General features: G+C 35.8%; 1 protein-coding gene across 1 annotated transcript in view; it reads left to right on the top strand.

Moving 5' to 3' along the window:
- The window catches only part of LOC127657696 (CUB and sushi domain-containing protein 3-like), a 390,710-nt gene that overhangs the window by 191,622 nt on the left and 182,244 nt on the right, over positions 1 to 16,844 (top strand). The window contains 6 exon segments of the mRNA XM_052146537.1: positions 5,313 to 5,439; positions 9,027 to 9,229; positions 10,823 to 11,014; positions 11,759 to 11,897; positions 14,843 to 15,030; positions 15,747 to 15,941. Of these exon segments, the coding sequence (XP_052002497.1) occupies positions 5,313 to 5,439; positions 9,027 to 9,229; positions 10,823 to 11,014; positions 11,759 to 11,897; positions 14,843 to 15,030; positions 15,747 to 15,941 (1,044 nt within the window).

Raw genomic sequence — 16,844 nt, 5'->3', positions numbered from 1 at the left:
TGAAGCAGAACTTCTCTTGCTAGACAGAATTCCGGTGAGCAGATGCTGGAAGCTCGCCTCGGGGGTCTGCTTGCTCTTATGACAGCGCCGTGGGAATTTCTACATCAAAATGGTGCACTTTGAGGTTGTGCTAAATATTTCATGCAAAGCTAGCGGATAAAGGCCTCATTTAATACACCTATTTTCCTCCATCATAAAACGGATCACATGCAGTTATAAGATGTGGTATGAAATATTAACAGAGGTAAATGTGCTTGAGTTTATCGTGCAAGACTAAACCAACATTTTGAACAAGAAAAAATAGACCATAGATCATAGTCTTGTCTAGAAATAATAGTAGTGATACGTGCAAAAGTCACCACAATGATGTTGCCGTATTGTATTGTGGAGCCTGATCTCATGAAAGTTACGTGAGAGTGGTGAAATCTTTTCAAAATTATATTACGTGGCTTCTTTCACATATTGCGGCAGTTCTGAGATGAAATGCCCAGTGTGGCGCTACAAGCTAGTCACATTTTCTTCCAAACAGATGTTAGGTGTTTTTAAGATTAAATCAACATAACCTACGTTTGTTAAACCCTGAAACTCAACCTTATTGATAGTCTCATAAAAGCAAATGTGAGATGAAAAAAACGTGTCGACTCAAGTGCTCTCCAGGACTTGGATGCCCTGGTCCTTTGCATCAGAAGTGTTTGTAACACACTATCAGTTGAGCTACTTGAACAAGCTTATTAATGTAGTTGTTTATGTAATGCAATCGTTAAAATGTTTCTCCTTACAAGACGTGCTCTATAGTAAAAGTGTTTAGATGTCATAAGAAAGCATTGTGTGAGCAACAGGGAATGGAGTGGAGATGTAGTCACACATATGTTTATAAGATTGTCCTCAAACAGTTGCTCCGCCATGACAGTAGAAAAGAAAACCAACTGTGGAGGAAGACAGATAATGCTGAAGCTTGCTAAAGCACCACTAGCACAACACTGTTTTCAGTGACCATCTGGTTTTCGTTTTTCAAAGTATGTGGTAATGGAGAGCATTTTGAGAGGTGAGATTGTAATGCGTGCTTGAATTTTGGGACGCAACAACACATGAAATTAAGCTTGGATAGCTAAATGTGTTTGTGTTCACATACATTAAGGAAATGTGTTTTGGGCTGTAGTATTCTCTTAAAAGCTCTTTGGGTGTTGTAGATAAGTGCATTTAAACTGCACTCAGCAATGTCGAAGTATAGCTTACACTGACACCTAGTGGCCTGGATGCTGCATCATTCAAACAGCAGTTTTCAGTTTCCATTGCCATTGTAGACAATAAGCCAGGATTAATTGAATCCATGAATAAAGTGTCCAATAACAGGGAAGTTACTGAGATTAAGCGTGTAGAGTTCATCTGGTCATGCTGTTTAAAAGAGTACAATAAATGTAGAATACATGGGCTTTTATAAGATTACTGATATGACCGAACTCTTCATCTCACATACTGTAAGTGCTCATGAGTTTATACATATAAAAATTTCTATTCATTTCTTTAGAAGTTAAAGTTTTGAAATGAGGAAGTAAATCACTAAATGCACCTTCAAAGATGCACAGTATTTTATACTTGAAATATAAAGGAATATTATGAGTTTAATACAAGTTAAGCTCAATCAATAACTTTTGGGTCATAATGTTGATTACCTCAAAAAAAAAAAAAAAAAAAATAGAGTATACAGTGTTACGTATTTCATGGCAACATAGTTGTAAAATTGGATCAAACTTTATACAGAAATGGTTAGTAAGAGATTTTATCACACTAAAATCATGTTAACATGCACAGGGACTAAAAACGGTTCAAGCATCAAAAACAAAAATCTCAAAAGCAGAATGTAACCGAAAACAGGAACTAAGTGATTTTCAATTGTCCTGGTGTGAAATGCTTTTAAATGCTGGTAACCAGTTATGACCGGTTAATTTTGTTACAATAATTATTTTATGAAACTAAAGGCAAAAGGGTTTATCACATTACATTTTTGGCACTACACCACTTCATGTTGCCCAAAAAAATGAAACATGTGATTTGATCCTGAAGGAAACTGCTGCATCACACATTTCTTTGCCTTATTTCCCATTTTGGATGTTGCATTATGCGAATGAAGACCTTTTTAACAACTATGTATAATTACTACATATTCATGTACAGCTAATCCAGGTACAAAGAAAACATTATTAAAGGTAAAAAGTAATTTTTTTCCCCATAAAAATCGTTTATTTTCGCAAAGTTTGGTGTGGTAAGTGGCTTATTTTGGGCTTTTTTTTCTCCAGACCAGGTCACTTGTTTCTCTTGCGAGATCTGGCAACAATGCAATTGGTATTTCACCCACCCCTTAGCGCAGAGTACTGTCAATTAAAAAAAAAAAAATTATTGTGATAATAGGGTAACATTTTGGAAAGGAGGCTGCGGAACTTCTGAACCAGTATACAGTTTACACAGGAACACACCGGAACACTAATACAGTTTTGCTCAGAACAAACCAAAATGAAAACTTTTAGTTTTTATTCACTGACACACATATCGTTTAATTCTTGTGGCTATACTTTTGAAAAACTGAGTATTTTAACGTTTACGGATTGGCCCCAGTTCAGTTCCATTGTAAGTGCCTCACTGTAACCTTCAATTTTTAAAATATGACCATGTTAAAATTATAATTATCAACATTATGCCTAAAATGCTTTCGATTGAGCTCAACGTGTTTTGAACCCAAATAATCAGTTAAGGAAAACGCATAATGATGCGTTATGCTGCATCTATGCCGAAGTTGGAGAACACTGTCATGTCAACCAGCAAAACATAAACAAAAAATGACTAAAGTTGTACTTTTGAGCTGTTAATATCAAAGATTAATTCGATTTATTTGATTTATTTTGGATGTAGATGTAAAGAAGCCTTTGTAAAGATACCTGTTACTCAATGTCCCTGTAGCTTAACTGAAAGAATATGGCGCTAGCAATACCAATGTCATGGGTTAAATTTCCAGGGAACGCACATGCTGATGAAGTAAACACTTCGAATGCAGTTTAAGTCCCTTTTTGTCTGCCAAATGCATACATTTAAACTTAAACGTAAATAATGAGCGCTATGGGCCAGTTTCCTCTTTCCTCTTGTTTGTCATCTTTGTAATGGAAGTCGGGTTTCTTTTTGGGTAGCTCATAACTTCAGTGTTTGATTAATCTTACTATTATCTGTACTGTACTAGCACTTCAACTTATTTATAATGTAGTCAAGAGACGAGTGTTTTAATGGGTGATATAGTGCAGATTTGGAGTCTGAGACTGCCACTATAATGAATATGATAATCCTTCCCTTATTTTGTGATATATGCAGCAGTCCTCTGCTTTTCATGCAAGACCGAACACATAAATAATGTGGACAGAGTTTTAACATTAATTAATGACATGCGCCGGGGATGTACTTTAAAAGCTCCGTCTCGTACATGTATAATTGCACCACATTGTTGCATTGGCACGCCATGATGGTGAGGGGGTGGCTTGAGCGATGTCGAATCCAGATTCCTTTTTCTTTTTTTCTTTTTTTTTTTGTCTTTAAGAGATTTCATTTGAAATTTTCTTTCATCCGCAATGTGCTTGTAAGGTATATAACTGTAAACTTTTAAAGGTGCTCTCAGACATTTTCTGGTAATTGCTAAACTTCTAAACCAAAATTTTTTGTATAATAAATAGTAAAAAAAAAAAAGTTTAAAATGATGTACACTCACATAACATGAAAACTCGTCATATCAGTCATAGAGTAAAAGCTGCTTTGTTCTTTTTTTCTTAATGGTGCTGGGTATATATTCATATGCACCACCATGTTACGATCATATCATCAGCCAAATAATACTTGGTTTGTGTCAGTTTTACCCTGTAAATGGACGCTTTTACTTGGAAAAAATTTGGGGCCAGCACAATATAAACACGAATAGAAGTTAGAACATTAAAACTTTCTTTTTATTTATTTATATTTTGTGTTTTAATAGCACTGTACTTTTTAATGTCTACAACAAAATTGCACAATGGCATGTCTTACGTCGATAAATGTGTTATTTTAATATGCTACCTGCTATTTTTTCATTTTATTTATTCATTAATTTATTTTTGTAGTAGTAGTAGTATTTTGGGGCTGCCAGGGTTAATGCATTATCAAATATAATTGAAAAACTGTATGTTTAGCACTGATACATTTTTCAGGGTTGTCTATAGTGTTATCACTATGTAGTAGCATTTTTTTTTTTTACAAATGCAGGTTGTAAAGTTTTCAAATATATTAAATATATAAATTACAAAATTTATTAAAACAAACTTTATTTTTGTGAGTTTTTGGAGTCATGGTAATGTATTTTACTTTAGTTTCAAGTATTTATTATTGTGTTATGTTATTTTTATGTTGTGTTGTTTTCATGCATGACAAAATATGTTGTTGGTAAATTAAAAAGCTGGATTTTAATGTTTACCCCATAATCATGTCTGCTTAAAGTACTGGATGTGTAATAGTTTTTCATTTTAGTTTGAGTTTGAATTTTATTTAGTTTTTATTTCTATTTTATTTCTATAGTTTGAATTTAGTTTTACTTTTAGTGTATAGAGAATTATATTTTGTTGCAATATTTTTGGGTGGCCAAAGTTAATGCATTAACTAATATCATTTAAATAATGTATGTTTAACACTGGTAAATATCTCAGGGCTGTCTAGAGTATTCGGCCCGTTTCGCGGCTGACCCACCGACACGCTCCTGCTGGCCAGTCCGCCCCTGATTGGCCCCAAAGTGCATCGGCCCACCGGAAAAATGTCCGGTATTCCAGATTGCCTGTCCAGCAGGGTGTAAAGTTTTCACAGATATACGTACTGTATATTGATATTTACAGTATATATCTTGTGTATTTAAAACGTATTTTTCTTTCTTAGTTTGTTTTGGAGTCATAGAAATTCCTCCATATAATAATATATGTATTATAATTATAATCCAGAAATTAATTTGATTTAGAATTGTTATGTTATTTTTATGTTGTGTTATTTTTATTTCAGTTCATGAAAATATTTTTCTCTCATGTTTTATTTTAGTTCCATTAATGATAACACACCATTGTTTTGTAGATCAACACCATTGCTAATGGCTGAATTTGTGTTCATGATTGCTGATTCACGACATAGAGAGCAAGATGAGACACAGCCCGGGTCTCCACAGAGCTGATCATTAATGAGATAAAGAATGCTGGCAGTGAATACATCATCATCGTGGGTGGCAGTTGACAGCGCAATAACTTTTTTTTAATCTATTGTAGCGGAGTGCGGGGGAAGTTTTAAAGGTGAATCATCAGGACGAATATTGTCTCCCGGATACCCGTTTCCCTATGACAACAACCTGCGTTGCACCTGGACCATCGAGGTGAACTCTGGCAACACTGTCAGGTGACTGTACATTAAACTTGAAAACAGTATATGTGTGGAAATGTAGCTCGTCATTCCTTCTATGCAGTGTATTTACACTGTAGTTTATGTCTTCAAATTGATAGTTCCCCAAAAATGAAAATTCTGCCATTACTAATTTGTGGCTCAGTTGGTAGAGCGGGTCATCCACTAATCACAGGGTTGGTGGTTCTATTCCCGTCCCACACGACACCACATGCTGAAGTGTCCTTGGGAAGTGTCCCCCAAGTTGCTCCCAATGGCAGGCTAGCACCTTACATAGCAGCTCTGCTGTCATTAGTGTGTGTGTGTGTGTGTGTGTGTGTGTGTGTGTGTGTGTGTGTGTGTGTGTGTGTGTGTGAGCGTGTATTTATCACTTTGTGGGGACCAAATGTCCCCATAAGGATAGTAAAACCCGAAATTTTTGACCTTGTGGGGACATTTTGTTGGTCCCCATGAGGAAAACAGCTTATAAATCACACTAAATTATGTTTTTTGAAAAAGTAAAAATGCAGAAAGTTTTCTGTGAGGGTTAGGTTTAGGGGTAGGGTTAGGTTTAGGGGATAGAATATAAAGTTTGTACAGTCTAAAAACCATTATGTCTATGGAAAGTCCCCATAAAACATGGAAACACTACATGTGTGTGAGTGTGTGTGTGTGTGAATGGGTGAATGAGTTAACAGTGTAAAGCGCTTTGAATGCCGCTAAGGTTAAAAAGGCGCTATATAAGTGCAGACCATTTACCATATGATTTAATTAATTCAAAGATTTTTATCCCAATTTACTTAAAATAAAGGAGAATTTTAAATCATTTCACAAATCATTTGATTTATGCTACAGGCGCTATGCACTAATCTCTAACATTAACAAATACTCCAGGTGTTTCTTATCAAAATATTTCAAGTAAAGCATGTTTTCTGGAGAATAATGTTTTAATTGGTAATCTATCTATAGTTTTTTTTTTCCTATGTCCACAATATCACTTTCCATCTTGTTTGTATGTGGTAATATCCATTTAACCACCTGAGACCCAAGCATGATTACTGTGTAGCACCTAATAAACAAGAAATAATAAAGATAAAATCTAGAGCCAATAGATTTACTAAAAATGTATGTCCTAATATGGGAACGGCGGGACTAAGTTGTAAAATTGTAAATAATACCAAGCTATAAAAAGTCTGATTTTCTTTCATCAAATTGTTTATGCACGAGTGTTGGTTATTCATGTTTTTGAGACGTTACAGACATTACAGCTGATTTTCTGTAAAGCTGAATAAATATTTCTTATTCAAAGTAATAGCAAGCATCATCCAATCACTGCCAACCATTATACATTCTGAATCTATGCACTGAATACCATTGCAATGGATGTTTTTCAACCTTTGAGGGAATAAGGTCCTAAAATCCACATTCTTTATCAGTGCACGGATACGCGGAAAATTAATGAATTTGTTTTAATGCAGCATATCAAACGAAACTAGAGACGCTATTCTTTACACCCAACCCAGTTTCAATGAAAAAAACTCTGGAGTTTCTTACCAGAGGCACTTTTGTTGGTGCTGCGCCCGTACAATCGCTTAACATATATGGACGCCATGCTACTGTGTCACGTGACTCCATGCGCCATACATTTAACCCTTAAATAGCAGTGTAGAGTCTTGTAAACAGTATTCAGTCGGTTTCAATTAATTTCAATTTTGCATATCATATTGCGAAGCCACAGTACAATGTCCACGCATATGGATGCAGGATCGCACAAGGTTAAATAGCAAAAGCCAGTTCCCTAATTAAGTTATCCTGCAGGAAGTGACATCATTTTGGTGTGATAACTAGAGAACACACATCCGTAAGTGTTCGCAATAGAACTGATGAATTCTGTCTTGTTCTGTTAATTGTTTTGTCTCTCTCTAAAACATTCTATCCTGTTTGATAAAATTACAGACGTAATACCACAACTTCTTAAGATAGTTATCAAATGTCAAAATGACCTTTAGGTTGACACACCTGTCTGTCAATCTTTCACTGAACAATTGTTCACATTAGTTATTGATTGCCATCCTGTTAGGTTCTGTCCTGTTCAGTTTCTTGCCATTGAGGAAATAATCAAGTAGTTTACATTTACATTTATGCATTTGGCAGATGCCTTTATCCAAAGCGACTTACAGTGCACTTATTACAGGGACAAACCCCCCCGGAGCAACATGGAGTTAAGTGCCTTGCTCAAGGACACAATGGTGGTGGCTGTGGGGATCGAACCAGCAACCTTCTGATTAACAGTTATGTGCTTTAGCCTACTACGCCCCCACCACTCCACCACTCCAAGTAGTTAATGAAGTTTAAGTGCCTGAAATTGCAAACAAAGCATATTCATGTTTTATAAGTTACAGAGTTCAAATAGTAAAGCATAACAAGAATGACGTACCTCGTTAAACTAACGCGCAAGAGATCAAGGTTGGGGCTGATTCATATTTTATCCGAACGCATTCTGTCACAGTTTAAATTGCGATACTAAAGGACTGTGGTGTCCTGAAAGCTAGATCAAAAATATAGAGACCTGGTTAAATGCATTCTGTTAAGGAATTGCATAGGAGCGATATGAGCTAATAATGTCAGCTAATATATTGCATTGACCCTAAATCATGTGAAATAAATCCGAATAAATACTTGAAAATGTCATCTTATTTCAATTTTTAATTTAGGTCCATAACCTGCAAAACTTCTTTACAGTGTCTTTGATGTAATTTGCTGCTTTGGTCCTTATTTTACAATCAGCTTGCTCATTAAAAATTGAAGGTTTGCTTTAGAAATTATTATTTATTTGATTACTTTTTCTGTTTATAATCTGAGAGCTTTTGGGTTAACAAGAATCTTGGTGTATATAAATGCTCCATATCAAAAGGTATCAAATGCAAGTTTCCTTGATCTTTTGAAATAAAAGAGTTCAATGCTCTCCGAAAACAAACATTTAGACTCGTTGATGACAAACCATCCACATTAAACATTAGCAATGTCTACTCTGTGTTTGAACATTAACAATGTCTACTTGCTTCTTTCAGTCACAGTAAAATAATGAGGAGGAAAAATGATAGATGCTATTAGTAATGAGTAAAATGTGGTAGAGGCTGTCAAACCTTATGCTGTTCCTGGCTGTGTGTAGCACCTGCCGCTCTGCAGATCCCTTACAATTATTTTTAACAAGATTCCTGATGATTTCAGTCTGATCTGATCTATTAACAGTTTGAGTGTCACATTTTAAGGTGGACTGTTTTATAAATCTATCAACATGTAACACAGGCATTACGAAGAGGCTGTTATTAAAGGATGGGGCAGCTAAAACAATATTAGACTTGGCAGCAAACCCGCAGCTTGTGTGTGAGTGCAGCAAAGCACTGTATCTATTTCCTAATGTGAAATATGGTTTATTTAATTGTAAGAGTCAGAGAGAGGGTGGTCATTATTATGAAAACTAAATTATGATGCAAATAAAAGTATACAACAATATAAGTGGACCTCAGGGGGGGAAATATTACAGCATGTTTAATATAACCCTTTCAACAAAGTCTTTTAATAGCATGTTTTTGGTCTTTCAGTCTTCAGTTCTTGGCATTTGATACAGAAGCATCTCATGACATCCTGAAGGTGTGGGATGGACATCCCGAGAACGAGATGGCCCTGAGGGAAGTGAGCGGCTCACTGTTACCTGACGGAATTCACAGCACTCTCAACGTGGTCACCATCCAGTTTGAGACGGATTTCTACATCAGCAAGTCTGGATTTGCAATTGACTTCTCAAGTAAGTACATTTCTTTAAAAGCAGAACACAATATGTTTGTCCAATGTCCAGTGGTGTAACCATCAAGCAGGGCTGGACTGGGAAGAGAATTCGGCCCGGGATTTTACATGGCAACTGGCCCAAAAGTTGAGCGGGGGGTGTTCACTGTACTTTTCTGCATATCTCAGCGCCGTTTTGTGGTCCTTTCTGCATAACGTAAAGGCTCATTTTAGCTTATCGTGGCCCATTCGGACCATTTCGTGACTGACCCATGGGCCCGCTCAGTTCTCCCGATGGCAAATATGCCCCTGATCGGCCCCGAAGTGCATCAGCCCACCGGGAAAATGCCGGTATGCCAGATTACCAGTCCAGCCCTGCCATCAAGTAAAAGGAAATACAATGCAGTATATTAATGTGCCAAGGCATGACGTTGCTTGGCAACCACGAACAAATAAACTCTGCATCATGTCTCACCTAACAAACACACCTTAATAACATTATGTGTTAAAGTGTCTTAATGAAATAGTTCACCCAAAAATTTAAATTATCTCATCATTTACTCACCCTTATGCCATCCCAGATGTGTATGACCTAATTTCATCTGTTGAACTCAAATTAAGATTTTTAGACAAATATTTCAGATCTGTAGGTCCATTCAATGCAAGTGAATGGGTGCCAACATTTTGAAGCTCCGAAAAAAAATCACATAAATCAGCATAAAAATTATCCATAGGACAAAGGTGTTTTAATCTGATAGGTGTGGGTGAGAAACAGATAAATGTGTCCTATTTTACAATAAATTCTCCTCCCTGCTCAGTCAATCTCCACTTTCCCTTTCACATTCTTTTTCTTGTGTTTTTGGTGATTCACAATCTTCATGCATATCGCCCCCACTGGGCAGAGAGAAGAATTTATAGCAAAAAAGGACTTAAATATTGTTCTGTTTCTCACCTACATCTATCATATCACTTCTGAAGATATGGATTAAAACACTGGAGTCCTATGGATAACTTTTATTCTGCCTTTCTGTGCTTTTTAGAGAGTCAAAAGTTTGCCACCCATTCACTTGCCTTGTATGGACCAACAGAGCTGAGATATTCTTTTAAAAATCATAATTTGTGTTCTGCAGAACAAAGAAAGTCATACACATCTATGATGGCATGAGGGTGAGTAAATAATGAGAGATTTTTCATTTTGTGTAAGCTATTCATACATCTGCCTTAAACTACAGTAGCAAAAATGGTGTTAGGTAAAAAGAAAATACCCTTTAAGCCTTTTCAAAAAGCCAATACATAAATATCTAAATATATACTGTATCAAAAAGGCTGAAATATATCAAACTGTATATAATTTTGTAGCTATATCATCCAGCCCTACAAAGCATGCATTAACGAGTGATATTTCATCCAAACAAGACTGCTATACTTCCAAGACTTATTCTGCTCCTGTGTTAGATAACTTTCTTCTTAGAAAGTGTTGTGAGAGCCCCTGGTGATTCATTGTACAGGACCGAGTCCACACAATCTCAGCCCCGAGCAGGAAACGGTACCCCCTGAGGTGATATCTTGGGAAGAGAAAAGTGAGTGCAGGCAGTCATGGCTCCTGTTTTCACAGGTTCTGTGGCGACCGCCTGCCGGGATCCCGGGACGCCCATGAACGGCAGTCGCAGCGGGGAGGGGAAGGAACCGGGTGACACAGTGACCTTTGTGTGTGATCCAGGCTATGACCTGCAAGGGGAACCCCGCATCACCTGCATTCAAGTAGACAACCGATTCTACTGGCAGCCCAGTCCACCTACCTGTATCGGTGAGATTTATTCAATTTATTCACCCGTGACAGGAAAAATATGAGAAGCACCTCATTTCACACCTGTCAGCGCTGACAACATTTTGTAAATGACTCCCAGAAATGAGCCGGGAATAATACCTCTGCTCAATGGAACTATCTGATCAGGTGCCCATTAGAGCTAAAACTCCAGGGTTACTTCTTGGTGAAGAATACCCATTGATTAATGCTCCTAGGAATCTTCTTTTACTTTCTGTGTACCTGGAGTCTGCAAAACCACAAAGCGTACCGCTGACTGCAAGTTTGACTAATATTCAGGTTTTTTAAAGTTCATTCTGGTTTACGTGCTAGACTGTGCTCCTATTCAAGAAGTTTTATAATGCCTGGAGAATTCAGGTTATTTCTTGTCCCAGGTGTTTTTTTAATTAAAAGTAACAGATTTCAAAGATTTTCTTTATGTTATATGAAGGTCACATTAACACTGACTTGGGGACTTTTTACCAGGCCATCCTCATTTATTTGGGGTAGTTTTCTAATTCCTTTTATTTATCGATTTGTTCTATTTTTAAATATTTATGGGTAAATTTTGAGCTAATATTGTGTAAAATTAGTGTTTATTTTTGTATTAATTGTACTTGTATATTAATTGTATACATGTTAGCATTAAATCAGCAATAGGCCTGCTATACAGTAGATACTGGTATCACTGAAAACCCCATTTTGGTTGATCACTACTCACAACAGAACACAAATGCTCTTTTCTAGCTCCTTGCGGTGGAAACATTACAGGTTCATCTGGATTCATTCTCTCTCCAAACTTTCCCCACCCCTACCCGCACAGTAAAGACTGTGATTGGTTCATCACGGTTCACCCTGATTACGTCATCTCCTTGGCATTTATCAGGTAAGATCTTCTGGTCTTATGTTAAAGAAAAAAGGTAAATAAGAAGACACATGATTAACATGGCTAAAATACACTTATAAAGAATTACCATGGTATTTTCATGTTTTTTTGGACACTTACTATTAGTACTATAGTAAAGCCACTGACATGGTAATTCTATGGTATACTTGGAAGTACTAGTGAAATGAATACAATGGTTCATATAAATGGTAGTCATGCAGTTCCATCGTATGTATCAAAGAAACATGGTATTATCATCTGATACCATGGTACTGCCAGAGTACTTTTTTACAACTTTTTATAAGGGAAAATGTGAAATATTAATGTTATAGACAAAGAAAAGGGTCATAGAAATTGACATTGGAAAAAACACCTTAAATGCAAAATAATCTGCATATCTCAATCAATATGTTCAATACATTTTTAAACATTCTTTTCAAGGTAAAGGATTTTTTATTATTATATATTTTATTTATTTTTGCAAATATCTTTTTATTTTTAAATCCTGAATACCTTGCAGGTTTTTTTATTTATTATTATTTTAAGTATTTGACAAACTAGACTAAGCTTGTCATGATTATCGGATTTTATATTTTGCATCTACCGGGTCCTCTCTGTGATGTAATTTCCTGTTATATGACTTATCTTGTCACTGGTTTGTGATACAACAATGACATTGATTTGCAGATATTTTTTAATTTATAAAACTTATATAAAACATATAATAATAATAATAATAATAATAGAGATATTATCTAATATGTAATAAATAATACTGTATAATAACTAAAGTGGTTTACTGGTTCAATTGATGGGTGCAGTTTCCAAAGTCTGTTGAAATACATCTTTAATTAGACTTTTTTTTTCCTTTTTGATACAATCTTTTGATATTTATTCCAATGAACACTTCTTATGCATTTATGCCTCACAAAAACATCAAAATAATATTTTATTTAGAAATGGAAAACATTCATCATATAAGAGGTGTAGTCATTTATATTCATGCTTTCCCCCAACATTACAGTGCATTTAAAATTCATACTTTTTTATCAGCACTGGTGTCCTCTGAGAATATAACCCACAGCCTTAAAGTCTTTGTCTACATTAATTGCATTTTAATTTTGAATAAACTAATAGATCCAGACAAATAAGTGTCATATCACTAACCCATAAATGGTTTTATCTTGGATTGTTTATTGGAATATGGCATTACTATCAGGCTGTGATCTTTGCACAAAATACTCAATTAATTAGATATTAGCATATGACTTTATACCTGGGAATGTGTTAATTGGGAAAGTGATATCTCTAGATATATTGTGGCCTGCGAGTTATAATTTCAAGTGACATTATTCTGTACAGTATTTATAAAACATTCTCAAATGAATCGCATATTGTTGGTGCATTACCAATGCAGTTTCAGAACAATGAACAAATTATCATAATGACATTAAAATGCCACATTTTCCAGAGGCATTGCTGATCCATTTACATGCATTTCTCTACCCACATCAGGCATCCCCATTGCTGCCTGATACTTTTCCCACACCTATAAACGTACCGACAAAAAGTCTATTTAAACAATTTTTTCCACTTCAGATGACCCAAAAAGTATTTTAGGAAGATCACATGCTGTTTTAACAGTCATTCACACAGTGAAAAATGGATAGAGCTTGTGATGTTGTCAACATATACTTGATCAATATTCACGTTTTCTACAGGGTGCCGCTTATTTGCTTTTTCCTGTTTTATAAAAAAATCTAATTTGATGTGAATTTTGCAATGAATATACCAAGACTTAAAGTGATAGTACACCCAAAATTGGTGTGTGACTTTATTCTGCAGAACACAAATTAAGATTTTTAGAAGAATATCTCAGCTCTGTTGGTCCTCACAATGCAAGTGAATGGTGGCCAGAACTCCGGAGCTCCAAATATCACATTAAGGCAGCATAAATGAAACTCCAGTGGTTTAATCAGTTTTAGGTCAACTGCATATGTTGCCATTGTAGTCATGATTTCAAGCTAGATTACACTTCCAGTTGCTTGACGCATGCGTAGAGCACTAGATGGCGCTATGGGATGCGTAACAGAGCTTGAAATCATGATCGCCAAGGATAATGCAAGTCAAGATTTATTACAAAAAAGGAGTTACAATTTGGTCTGTTCGCACCCAAAACCAATTGGATTGCTTTCAGAAGACATATATTAATCCACTGGAGTTGTATGATTACTTTTATGCTGACTTCATGTGCTTTTTGGAGCTTCAGAATTCTGGTCACCATTCACTTGCATTGTGAGAACCTTCATAGATGAGATATTCTTCTAAAAAATCTTAATTTGTGTTCTGCTGAAGAAAGAAAGCAATACACATCTGGGATGACATGAGGGTGAATAAATGATGGGAGAATTTTTATTTTTGAGTGAACTATCCCTTTAAATGGAAATCCACGTCATTATTCACTGATTATCTTTCCTTCTGCCATAACTCTGAAATTGCGTTCACACTTCTGCATATTTAAAGTGGTTTGGTTTCGAGACAAGCAAGAACCATTGGCATTTGGCATTGAACGTGACTTCTCACACCATATTTGAATTTATGCAGGTTAGATTTGATAAGAAATGTATTGTTTGTCTTCTGAACACTTGGAATATTGCATCGTGTCGACTACTTTTATGGTGAGTTCCTGTATTTTTTGGAGCTTGACAGATGTGGTCACTAAGTCGTTGTAGGGAACAGGGCTGTGTAAATATTCTCCAAAAAAAAAAAAACAGCATACATGTTTGGGAATGTGTGATTGGGTGAACTATACCTTTAAGAATAGTAAATCTTGTAGAAAAGTAAATAAACAACCCTGTGCACTGTGTAATCCATTAATCTCTTTTCTTTTTGTTGATACTGTTTTTATCTCTCTTCACACATTTTGTGTCTTTTTCGCATCTCAGTTTTAGCATTGAGCCCAACTATGACTTCTTGTACATTTATGACGGGCCTCATAGCAACAGTCACCTGATCGGCACATTTCAAGACAGCAAGTTGCCGGAGAAGGTGGAAAGCAGCTTCAACATCATGCACATTGCCTTCCGCAGTGACGGCTCTGTGAGCTATACAGGCTTCCATCTGGAGTACAAAGGTAAATGCTCCTGTGTTTCATGTGGGCTGTTTCAGTCTTGTGCTTGTCGGTTTGACCCTACAAGGGGTCATTTTTTAAATGTATCCTTAAATACTAGCTCTGTACCCTAGAGTAAAGCACTTAACCACAGATCACTCCAGGTGTACTGGCCCTGTAACTTACATGGATAGTTCAGCAAAAAAGGAAAATTATGTGATCATTTACTCGCCCTGATGTGGTTTCAAACCTCTATGACTTTCTTTATTCCACTGAACGTTTGCGTTTTATTCATATGTTACCTTTAAGTGAGGTACAGAAGCTTCCCAAGTCTCAACTTGCCGAGTCTGAATATGCAAAAGTGGAATTAACATTTTAGAACTATGGTAGAGGGAAAGATTTCATAAAATTATCTGTTCCTCGCACCAAGCCATCATGTAAGTAAATGTACATGAGTCATGAAAACAAGCGGCTAGTATATTCTTTATCATCTCCTTTTGTATTCCACAGAAGAAATAAAGTCACTCAACAAAATGAGGTTGCGCAAACAAAGACAGAATTGACATTTTTGGCTGAACTATCCTTTTAAGATTGTCTCTGCTGTATTTTAAAGGCATCTTACTGTAAACTGAAGTTTCAAAGGTTGCAAGTGACTCACTATGTGGCATTTTATCCCTCGAAATCTTTTTATCTTCCACTCCTTCGTCAAATGCCATATGTCTTGTGATTCTGCCTAATAGCTAAACTGCGTGAGGCGTGCTTTGACCCGGGCAGCGTGATGAATGGCACTCGGTTGGGCACAGACTATAAGCTGGGATCTACTGTGACCTTCCACTGTGATCCGGGCTACCAGCTCCAGGGCTACTCCAGTCTCACCTGTGTGATGGGCGGCACCAACAGACCTGAGTGGAATAGAGCACTGCCCAGCTGCCAAGGTGCTCTATCTCTCTTTATCATCTTTATTGTGCTGGAGTACAGGGTGAAATTCCTTATACGACCCAAATACCTTCATGTTACTCTATTTTTGGACTCAATGTTAGAATACTGAAATTCTGAACAGCTTCTGTTCGCACACTTTATCCTAGTTTTGCTTGCGAGTGAAAGCCAGATTTATAAACTGTCATATTTACTTTTCTGTTTGTGCTGATGAATATATATATATATATATATATATATATATATATATATATATATATATATATATATATATATAAAATTTAATGTTTACATGTAAATCAAAATGCCAAAACTACCAGTACATTCAATTGTAATGTTCACCAAATGTACAACAAACACTGGGAACTGCAAAGGAAAAAACAGCAACACACATTATAAGTAACACTTTTTGGGGTTAATATGCAAATCAATAAGCCAACAAACCATCTTTATGTCAAAATGTGGAGAAAAAAAAACCACCTATACATTTTTTTATATTTTTAAATATACAAAAATAATGCTGAAAACTAAAAAAAAATTGTGCATTCTTTTATTTTTAGATATTTATATGCAAATCAATAGGCCAACAAAGCAAGAAAACCTTCTTGACATCAAAACATATATAAAAAAAAAACAAACAAGTTAAAGTGCTTGTGTGTACAGCAAAATGCTGATAACTACCAAAAGACAGTGCATGGGGTTATATGCAAATCAATTGGCACACAATCTAAAAAGAATGTCTTGATGTGAAAATGTGAAAATAAAAATAACAACACATTTAAGAGGTTACATGCATACATGAATAGGTCATAAACGCAAGAAAATCAACTTGACATAGATATTATGGAGGTTACATGCAAACAAACAAACAAAAAAAAATCAGAAACGCAAGAAAATTATTT

Source organism: Xyrauchen texanus, chromosome 17 (assembly GCF_025860055.1).
Source record: "Xyrauchen texanus isolate HMW12.3.18 chromosome 17, RBS_HiC_50CHRs, whole genome shotgun sequence".
Lineage (NCBI taxonomy): Eukaryota > Metazoa > Chordata > Actinopteri > Cypriniformes > Catostomidae > Xyrauchen > Xyrauchen texanus.
The sequence above is the reverse complement of the archived record's forward strand: the minus strand, read 5'-3'. Positions and strand labels throughout refer to the sequence as shown.